General features: G+C 38.6%; 1 protein-coding gene across 1 annotated transcript; it reads right to left on the bottom strand.

Moving 5' to 3' along the window:
- Window positions 1–113: 113 nt before the first annotated feature.
- Window positions 114–4,611, bottom strand: LOC111801835 (tRNA(adenine(34)) deaminase, chloroplastic). The gene is made up of 4 exons (XM_023686017.1): window positions 941–4,611; window positions 778–865; window positions 572–699; window positions 114–468 (listed from the first exon to the last, which is right to left on the bottom strand). Exons 1-4 carry the CDS (start codon window positions 4,420–4,422, stop codon window positions 204–206), a joined length of 3,963 nt encoding a protein of 1,320 aa, XP_023541785.1. The 5' UTR covers window positions 4,423–4,611; the 3' UTR covers window positions 114–203.
- Between the last annotated feature and the right edge of the window lie 5,947 nt (window positions 4,612–10,558).

Below are 10,558 nucleotides of genomic sequence, written 5' to 3'. Positions count from 1 at the left end.
GAATAACTAAACATTCTTTCTAAAAGTGCAAAACCTCTACCTAGTGAACAATACGCATCCGGTCAAAGTTATTTTGTTAGTGGTGAATTTGAACTCAGCACAATACAATCACGTGTTTCAATGAGTTATAATGATTTTTATAAATCCTGCTAGCTTATTGTTACATACAAAACAACATGTGGTCTCTCATCATCTCATTTCCATTACAAACAGAACAATATGTGAAAAATATTATGCATCTTAGAAATAAATTTTGATGGATGATGATGATGAGCAATGGTTAGAGGTGGAGTGTTTTCCTTCTTTTTCTTTCTCCTCCTTAGCTGAAAGAAGTGTTGCATTACATCAGAACATTCCGACGCCAATATACCTCGTCGTATCGTCATTTTCGGGTGGAACGGATGAACAGGTGCAGCAGGTTTCTCAGCCTGTTCCGAGGCATTTACCTCGCCACCATCAGGAAAAAGTCTGTAAAGACTCAAACAAAGCACAGAGCAAACGAGAATGGATGAGTATCCATTGATGAACCTAAGATAGCAGCTCCAAGAAGTTTGATAGTAAAATGGCTTACCTGATCCAGCTGCCATCAGCTCCAAGAAGCTTATTTGGTGCTCCCCATACAAGGTTTTCAACTCGTGCTTGTAGTATCGCTCCAGCGCACATAGGGCACGGTTCAAGCGTCACGTACAGCGTCGTCTCCTGTGAACGTACGAAATGGTCTAAGTCAAAAACAACCCCTTAAACTAGTAAGTGATCAAACTAGTAACAGAAAATTACAGCAAGCCTCCATGACTTTAATTGCTTTGAAGCCTCCCGAATACAAATCATTTCGGCATGGGCTGTGGAATCTCGAAGCTCTTCGACCCTAAAATATGAACGTGTTAACATTCAAAAGAAAGCGATTAACCGAACAAGATAGGCGTTCTGTCGAAGTACTTACAGGTTGCAGCCACGAGCGATAATTTTTCCATGTTTCACCAATACTGCTCCCACAGGTACCTCCCAGGTATCAGCCGCCTTCCTGGCTTCAGCAAGCGCTTCCCTCATGAACATTTCGTCCATTTTCCGCTGCTCAGTCTCGAGTATGTATGCTTCTTCCCATTCGTCGAATTGATCTTTAAGAACTTGCTTGTTTCTTTGAAGCTTCCTTTGTTTCACTTCCCCATCCCTGGTTCCAGTTGTTGATATCTCTAGTAATGTTGCATCAGAAGAACGCCCCAACCGCTCAGCCGAGCTGCTTGCAGAGGCATCTGTTTTACCACTGTGAGAAATTTCGTCGATAACGAGAGAACCTCGGGGAGACAGTGGTAATGATGACCGTTCGATATCCGAACCAGAAGAAATAACGTCAACCTTCCTACCATCTGTTAAGATCGCCTCTCCAGAAATTAACAAAGTTTCACTTGATGGCTTGATCTCCATTACATTTGGGGAAGGTGGGGTATCTACTTCATGGTATGTATTTTTTGGTTCTTCTAACCGATCCGACGAAGTGAATTGAGAAACTGCGGTTCTTCCGATTCTTGTATTATCAGTTTCTTCATGTTCACGGCCAGAGAACCATGTCTCGTTACTAACAGACTCGTTTGGTGAATTTCTTCCACCTGATCTTACAGCTGAATCAGAGGTTTCGGCACGTGAAGCCCAACGGAGACGAACTATATCTGAAATGACATTCCACAACGATCTTCCACTTCTCTTGACAATTGCATTCTCACTATGTGCACTAGTCTCAGGATCTTCAGTTTTCGGAGGCTGCTGCTCAGTAGTCGAGTCCATTACATGCCACATTTCATCAGAAGGACCCTTGCTTCCCGAACTCCGTGATGAGAGCTTCGAGTCATGGTCCTTCGTTTGATAATCTACAAAATTCTTTTGTCCATGCTTCTCTTCATGCAGTAAATCTACTTCAGAGACATTGTCTTCCTTCTGGATTTCGGAAATCAACGGTTCATTCCTGGACTTCTCAATGGACTCCCCAACGAACGGTGCGGACGACCTCTCTAAATGGTCAGCTGAGCCTAGAGTATCACCAGGATTGATAAGGTAGGTTGGCTCCCCAGTACTCTCGTCTACCCCGCTTTCTCTGTAGGACTTGCCGTGCAAAACTGGACTTCCCCCTGACTGCACGTAGGAAGCACCCGAACTTCCTGATGCTCTTCTCGAAACTATTTGGCTTGCCATTTCACTAGTAGACTCTGTTCGCGACGGATTTCTAGCTACAAGCTGAGATGGCGGAGGCATTAACATAGCCTGCGAGCCTTTACTTTCTTGCTCATTCACGTCAATCCGTTGGTAACTACTTTCGGAACTTAAATTAAACGATCCATGAACTTTTAACTTTGTTGCATGATCTCTAACCTCGTTTCCTGATTCAGATTGCACCACACGATGATTATTTCGACCTGTTCTTATTACGGTTTCCTTAGTTTTTTCCACTGATGATTTATTAGTTTCTTGCTCGAAGATTCTATTTTCAAATGTTTTTTCAGAATATGTCGAAGAAATTTTATCAGTCCCGTGAAGCAGTGAAATGTTCATGGCATCTTGGGAACCTTTTCTGGAGATAACGCTCGGAGAAGCTTTATGTACCATCGAAGACTTTTTGTCTTTAGCCAGGAGGTTTGATGCTGCATTTTGTTCCTCGTTTCGTGTTCCAACTTCGGAACTTGAAACAGAGGTGTTGGTCGTGTTGGTACTACCATCTTTGGCTACTGATATAACACCAAGATGAAGAAATTTTTGTCTTGAACCCATTTCCCCAATGGCATGATTTCCTATTTGATGATGTCTTTCTTCAACCTCTTGATTAGAAGTTACGTGGACGTCGGTACTTTCACTTGCGTTAATCACTGCATTCGACTGACTTATCTGATGAGAGGTCCTTTCTCTCTCGGTTTTCCTATTTTCCGATGAAGTTCGTCTCGAACTTTCTTCTTGAAGGACAGGACGAACAGTTTCATGACTACTGTTGCTTGCTTTCTTGACGAGATTTGCATCTAATTCTAGCTTTTCATTCTTAATAGTAAGTCGTTTCTGAGAACGAGAAATTTCTTCAGCTTTACCATGCCGTATTTCTGATACTTCAGCAAGTTTTTTCCCTTCATTTATATAAACACCACCCACTTTATTACCTGATACATTTTGTTTCGATTGCTCGTTCAAAGTCGCCATCATTTTCAACTCCTCTTCCTTGTCAACGAACTTCTTCTTGGAACTTGAAGTACCTACATAACCACTTTCCCTAGTCCTTGACAATCTCGAGTTCGTCTCAGAGGTTTCACTTATAGAGGATGTTACTCGTGTTGATCCTTGACTAGGTTTCGTCTCAGAGTTCTTCCTCAAATGCCAATTAGCATGATTCCGTTCTGTAATATCACCTCGCACGGATTCCTCTTCTCGCCCCTTCTCATCATCTCCTTGACTCTTGTATTCTTCCTTGATCCGCCCATCTAATTTCTCTCCTAAATCACTCACGGAGTCGTACCTGTACCCACCGGAAAATTCCTCAACGAATTGCACGTTCTTGTCTTCCACTTCAGCATCCTCCTCAACATCCCCAGAGGACGAGAGAGAGTAATAAGATGAACAAGTAGACCCTTCTTTTCTCAAACTCTGACCATCCCCTCTTGAATGAACTAACCGATCTCCGTTCAGTTTATATCCATTTTTCCTTAACTCAACCACGATCGATCCGACTTTATTATTCTGTTCACTGTTCCTCTCTTCTTTGTCACGACGATTTCCACTCTCTCTTTTTCTATCTACTCTTATCTTTTCAAATGAACTTAACCTTTTATCCTCAACACCTCTCCTCGCCCTTTTCTCGAGTTCTACCATTCTCGACGAACTTAAACTACTCTCCTTAGCTCCGGACTTTCCTCGGTTCCCCACTTCCACCCTCTTAGACAACCTACTTTTCCCCTGACTACCAAAACCCTCCCTTATCAAACTGATCATTGCCTCAGCAATGTCCTCTTCATCGAATCCATCCGATTCGTCGCATTCAAAATCACCCTCAGAATTCAAACAACATTGTCTATATCTCCTTCCCTCACTACAATGACAAGCCTTATCATCAACAATAGAGAAAGGAACCTCACAACAATCCAGAACATGCCCATATTGCGGAAGCGTATAACAGAACCGATTTCGGCCACACAACATCAACCTCCTAGAAATCGACCATTTAAGCAGGGTGGATTGCCTCGACCCATATAAAAGGCTAGGGCCTACAGGCAATCTGTGTGTTGGAAATGCATAGCAAACACAACAAGAACAACATGATGATGATGATGAAAGATGCAATGGGTTTCCATTACATCTTTCATTTAAGAAGATGGGTCGCTCGTTTAAGTAATTGGGAAGATACCCTTTACTCCGGATGGAATATAAAGTTGAGCTAGCATAAGGGTTGTACATAATTTCGTTAACTTTCCAGCAAAGTGAAAGAAATGGGTGGAAATTGACTCACCTGAAGAGAAGTTCAGAGATCGCGAAAGCTGAAGCTGAGAGTAGAACAACCATCTGGGGCTGTGTGGATTTTGAATAGATTAACTCAGATGTATCGACAATGGAGTTGATGCCGCCTCCTTGAATCGGTGAGTTGACTCGCCGATTCCGGAGTGAAACAGTCCAGAACTCATCGTCGACGTTATCTTCGGTCAGACTTTTGGGCTTCCAATGGGTTCGGCCCGGCCCAAATAACATTTAGAAATGGGCTAAATCAACACGACCCGGCCCAATTTGTATATTTAGAATTGGGCTGTTATTAACATGGCTCGGCCCAAATGATATTTGAAATAGGCTATTATTAACACGACCCACTTGTTTGAAGAGTACATATGGCTCGATGTGTTTATCTTGAAGCAATCGTGTGTACTCGTGATCTCTTAGAGCATGTGAATAATGATAAAACATGCTAAAATGATCTGTGTTGGTCTATACAGGGATGCAAAGGAATGTTGAAGCCATTTGATATTAAATTTAGATATCATTCCAGTCTGATCTTGAGCATGAGTTATTACCGCCATTTTTCTAATAGGATGTGGTTCGGTGACGAACCGGAAGATGGTGGACATGCAACACTCTAATAATTATTAGATAATTATTGAAGTGAGATGCTTTGAATCTAAGAAAGATAAATATGGAGGGGTGGTTAGCAAAACTCACAACTTGTTTGGGTTCTTGTCAACGTCCAAATTAAGCACTCATTTCAAATATGAAAGCCACATTTATCCACTTAACAATTATGACTATCTTTCTTTCTCTCCTCCATGCTCTTCTTACCTCACCTATCGCCCACCACTCTATCCTCCTAGTAGATATTATACGTGTGCGTTAGGAGAGGTTTTTCACATCTTTAGAATAAATGTTTTGTTCCCCGCTCCAATTGATGTGGGATCTCACAAACCACTCCCTTAGGGGTCAGCATACTCGCTGGCACATCGTCCGTTGTCTGACTTTGATACCGTTTGTAATATCACCAATGCCCTGAAAACCGAAGGGTTCCTCCGCAAGGTTTGTCTATAGAGGGTGAGTCAGGGCCTAATATCAGGTCGAAAGGTGTAGTCGATGGACAACAGGTGAATATTCCTGTACTACCCCTTGTTGGTCTCGAGGGACGGAGGAGGCTAGGTTAGTCGAAAGATGGTTATCGGTTCAAGGACGCAAGAGGCCCCTATTTTTTCAGGGTAAGAAGGGGTAGAGAAAATACCTCGAGCCAATGTTTGAGTACCAGGCGCTACGATGCTGAAGTAACTGATGTCATACTTCCAGGAAAAGCTCGAACGGCCTTCAAGAAAAGGGTACCTGTACCCAAAACCGACACATGTGAGTAGGTAGAGAATACCTAGGGGAGCGAGACAACTCTANGAGTACCAGGCGCTACGGCGCTGAAGTAACCCATGCCATACTCCCAGGAAAAGCTCGAACGACCTTCAACAAAAGGGTACCTGTACCCGAAACCGACACAGGTGGGTAGGTAGAGAATACCTAGGGGCGCGAGACAACTCTCTCTAAGGAACTCGGCAAAATAGCCCCGTAACTTCGGGAGAAGGGGTGCCTCCTCACAAAGGGGGTCGCAATGACCAGGCCCGGGCGACTGTTTACCAAAAACACAAGACTTCGCAAAGTCGTAAGACCATGTATGGGGGCCGACGCCTGCCCAGTGCCGGAAGGTCATGGAAGTTACAGCCTAAGCTCACCTCTTGGCCTGTTACGTATCACCATCAATCTCACGGTTTTGAAACATGTATGCTAGAGAGAGGTTTCCACACTCTTATAAGAAACACTTCATTCCCCTCCGCAACCAATGTGGAACCTCACAATCTACCCCCCTTGAGAGCCCAACGTCCTTGTTGGCACATCGCTCCATGTCTAGCTCTGATTCCGTTTGTAACAGCCCAAACCCACCGCTAGCAAATATTGTTTGCTTTGGCCCATCACGTATCATCATCAGCCTCAAAATTTTGAAGCACGTCTATTAGAAAGAGGTTTTTACACCCTCATAAGAAATGTTTTGTCTCCAACTCCAACCGATGTAGGATCTCACACATTATGCCTAGCTCCCTTTTCAGTCGACTTAAATCAATTTTTAATATAACTAGAGCTTATTTTCAAATAGATGATTAATGAAAATGAATAAAAAATGAAGATAGAAAATAGAAAATTCGAATAATTATTCGGCCGACATTTTTGAGTTGGAAATTTTGTTGGTCCACTTCATTTAGTAATTAACGCAGAAAATTCATTTATTACAATCATACCCCCATCACATCCAAGGCATCAACACCACTAGATTTCGACCAATCGTCCCCGGTGTTGGTTGCCAGACATCAATTACAGTTCACCAACTTTCACACGTGGCCCAATGCTTTCCTTCCACCTCATCACATTGGTCACCTAAGTATATCTAATATATGTTCCTAAATTATATTTTGTCTTTTTAACTTTTATAATGGTTGACAAATGTTATTTATTTTATTCTTTAAAAATATTTTATTTTAATTTTTTTAAAATTTTATTTTAATTTTTATTTTATACTCACGATCAACTATAGAGTTATTATGATTTGGCCATGAAAAAAAGTACACATTATTGGTATAAATAGTAATTTTAAATTCTTTTTTTATCATCATATTCGGAGGATCACTGTCATTAAGATGGAGTCTCGGTTCATTCATGCATCACCAATATAATTGTTGCCCCACCACGCTCTTTTCATGCCTATTTAATTAGGACGGTTTTGGTTGAAGCGAAGAAGAAATGGGAACTCCGTTGGTTGGGACCATTTGGTTCAACTAAATTAATTTTCATCTCCAATAATTGATATAACATTAAGTTTCATACGTGTCATTATAATATGTGTAATTATAATGGGCCCATTACGTATTGTCATTATCCTCGCTGTCACACCGCCCGATGTTTGGTTCTGATATCATTTGTAACAGCCTAAGAGACAGCTCGATGGCTCTAATATCATTTATAATGTCCCAAGCCCACTGCTAGCAAATATTGTCCACTTTGACCTCTCATTTTCATTAGCCTCATAGTTTTAAATATCTCACATATTCGGTCTCTAACTAATTTATTCATCGAGATTTTAAATTCTAATTAAAAAATTTCACAGAAAAACTATCAATCGTCACAAATTTCCATTTTTTGTTTCATACGAAGTAATTAATTTACAAGAAAAATTAAACAAATAAAAAATTATCAACATCTCGAAAGTGGGTATGAAATGTCTTAAACTGTGTATTTAAAGTGCTTAAGTGTCCTAAGGAGCTAAGATAAACTTCATCGTGCTCTTAGTCGAGTCTAACGAGACATATCCCACCTCTTGAAGCTAATTCAATATCTAAAAGGTATCTAATTGCACGTGAAGACTAAAAACTAGCTAGAAATGATTTCAAAACGTACTTTCGTTCCTAGAAACTTCAAAGTGGTCTAAAAGGGTACAAGAAAAAAGTATCGAATTGTCCCGTGCGGACCAAGACAAAAATTGGATGTGCCATAATCAAACCTAATGGAACATAACCTAATTATCAAAGCTACCTCAACCACCTAAAATGTATTGAAGTGCACTGGGAGGTACGAAAGCATCTATCTCGTCTCTCGAGAACTTTAAAGTGACCTAAAAGGGTAAAAAAAAGTGGGTAAGTGTCCCATGGGGACCAAAACAAACTTGAGAGTGTCCAAGTTGAGATTAACGTGACGTAACCCACATATCAAAACCTAGTAAAAAATGATCTATATATGTCTCGTCTCTCAAAGTGGCCTAAGGTAAAAAAGTATTCAAGTATCCTAGGCGACCTATATTTGTCTCGTCTCTGAAATTTGTCTAAGTGCACTACCATAGACATGATAACCACTCCGCCCCTCTAGTTACAAACGTAATTACCTAAGTAGCTATCATAATTGCAGGACCGTAGCACTTTTTACCTGCTCGTAAATCTACTACATGCATCAAATGACTATAATAATTTTTTACACACTATCGTCATTTCGAACAAAAAAATNCAAAAAAAAAAAAAAAAAAAAAAAAAAAAACATAATGGGTCAACATATTCACTCTTTTCCCAACGAACACAAGCTCGCATCAATAGAAATAGAACTTCTACCTGTATGCACGATTTGCATCAGTAGAAGTTCTACTTTTATCGATGAAGCTCGTGTGCCAAGAAAAATAACATAAAACATTAAAATCCGACCTAATAATAAGATTTTAATTAAACCTAAAATATAATGTTATCTTATCTTCGTGTCCGACCGCTTTATTTGAATTAAAATGAATATAAATTATTTCCTAATAAAATATTCATTCCATTAAAAAAAACCAATAAATGGAATTAAGTACAAGGTATAAAGTACAACCAAACCAAGCTTTAAAAAAATAGTTATAAATAAATAAATAAGAAAGGTATAATATATAATATTAAATTTAGTGCGCATCTACGCTATTTGGCCTTTTCTTATTCCCCTTGATTTATTTCCTTTTCTATTCGGAGAAAATTTCGTGCCTTACCAAAAATTATTATTTTTTATTTTTATTTTTATTAGGTTGTCCTTTTGTTCCAAATTCTTTATAATTAATTTATTTCCATAATTTAATAAATTCAATTTTTTTTTGGTCAGAGGTTTAAATCTTCCTTCTCCACGTATAAAAAGTTAATTTATATATATAATTTTACGATTATAAAAGATTAAATGGACTAATTATTACGGAATATTATACAATTTATATTTATTTTTGGCATTGTAACAAATGCCATTGTTTCCTATTTTTTTCGCTTTATTTTTGGTAAGTAAGTTGGAGCTTAGCTCGAGAATTAATTAATCTTAGTATATAGTTTATAAAAGATTAAATGGACTAATTATTACAGAATATTATGCATTTTATATTTATTTTTGGTAAGTTGGAGCTTAACTCGAGAATTAATTAATTTAAATACTGGTCATGGCCTAACTTCTGTCAATTAATTATTATTATTATTATTTTTTAATTTTAAAAGCATAAGCGGGTATGACTTTGCTTTGTGCTCTCCCAAAAGGCATCGTACCAATGAATATATTATTTTTTGTTTATAAACGCATGATCATTCCCTAAATTAGCCAATGTAAGACTCCATCTCAACAATCCTTAACACATTCTACTGCTACTGCTTTAGTTCGTTAAATTCGTAGCTTGTTGTCTATTAAACAAGTGGTCATTGCCCGCCTCTGTTTTTATGAATCTTGAGTAAAGTGAAGTAAAATCAATGAAGTAAAAAGTCTAACTTTTTTGTTTGAAATTTTGTCGGGAAGTGATCAACTTGTTGAAACTTTGCTTTCCGTAATTCCAAAACAAAACAATAGACCTGCAATTCTTGTATAGGAAAAAGCTTCTTTTTAACGACAGTCAAGCAATAAGTAAAACATTTATCTAGAAAACAAGATAACGTCGGGGGACAAATAAATATTGAAAACTATGTAACAAACATGATTTTAGCTTCCTCGTGCCTATTTCAATTCAACCAAACCTCCAACCAAAAGTTATATAATTGTCTAAACCCACTGTCAGTAGATATTGTCTGTTTTAACTCTCACCGTTTTAAAATGCCTCTGTTAGAGAGAAGTTTTTATACTCTTATAAAGAATGTTTCGTGTCATTCAATCATTAACTGAATGGTCGTGAATCACAAAAGTTTGGAAGAATAAATTATTATATCTCTCGACTCGAGAAATGAATCCCGAGTAGGCCCACACATCACATATCCCTTTCGGAAATCTACCTCTTTGAATTAGCTCACTCTTTGAATATTCCCACGTGAAAACTTAGCAATCGTGTAATGTTTTTGGTTCCTCCTGGCCTACAAATGAAGCCATCCCCAAATCAAGATCGACGGACCAAATTCAAAGTTGAATATTCTTTTCTTTTCTTTTTTTTTTAAAAATAAATATACTTTTTTTACAAATATTTTAAAAAATTAGACCTCATTTAATAATTACCATTTATATTTTTAAAATACCACCTCTATTTATGAGCTTACTCGTTTTTGTTCAAATTTTAAAAATTAAA

The sequence above is a fragment of the Cucurbita pepo genome, chromosome LG09, assembly GCF_002806865.2.
Source record: "Cucurbita pepo subsp. pepo cultivar mu-cu-16 chromosome LG09, ASM280686v2, whole genome shotgun sequence".
Classification (NCBI taxonomy): domain Eukaryota; kingdom Viridiplantae; phylum Streptophyta; class Magnoliopsida; order Cucurbitales; family Cucurbitaceae; genus Cucurbita; species Cucurbita pepo.
The sequence above is the reverse complement of the archived record's forward strand: the minus strand, read 5'-3'. Positions and strand labels throughout refer to the sequence as shown.

Coding starts and splice junctions, on each gene's coding strand:
- LOC111801835 (XM_023686017.1), bottom strand. CDS start 4,422: ATGTACAACCCTTATGCTAGCTCAACTTTATATTCCATCCGGAGTAAA. Junction 866..940: donor ATCGCTCGTGGCTGCAACCT/GTAAGTACTTCG, acceptor TTCATATTTTAG/GGTCGAAGAGCTTCGAGATT. Junction 700..777: donor TAAAGTCATGGAGGCTTGCT/GTAATTTTCTGT, acceptor GTACGTTCACAG/GAGACGACGCTGTACGTGAC.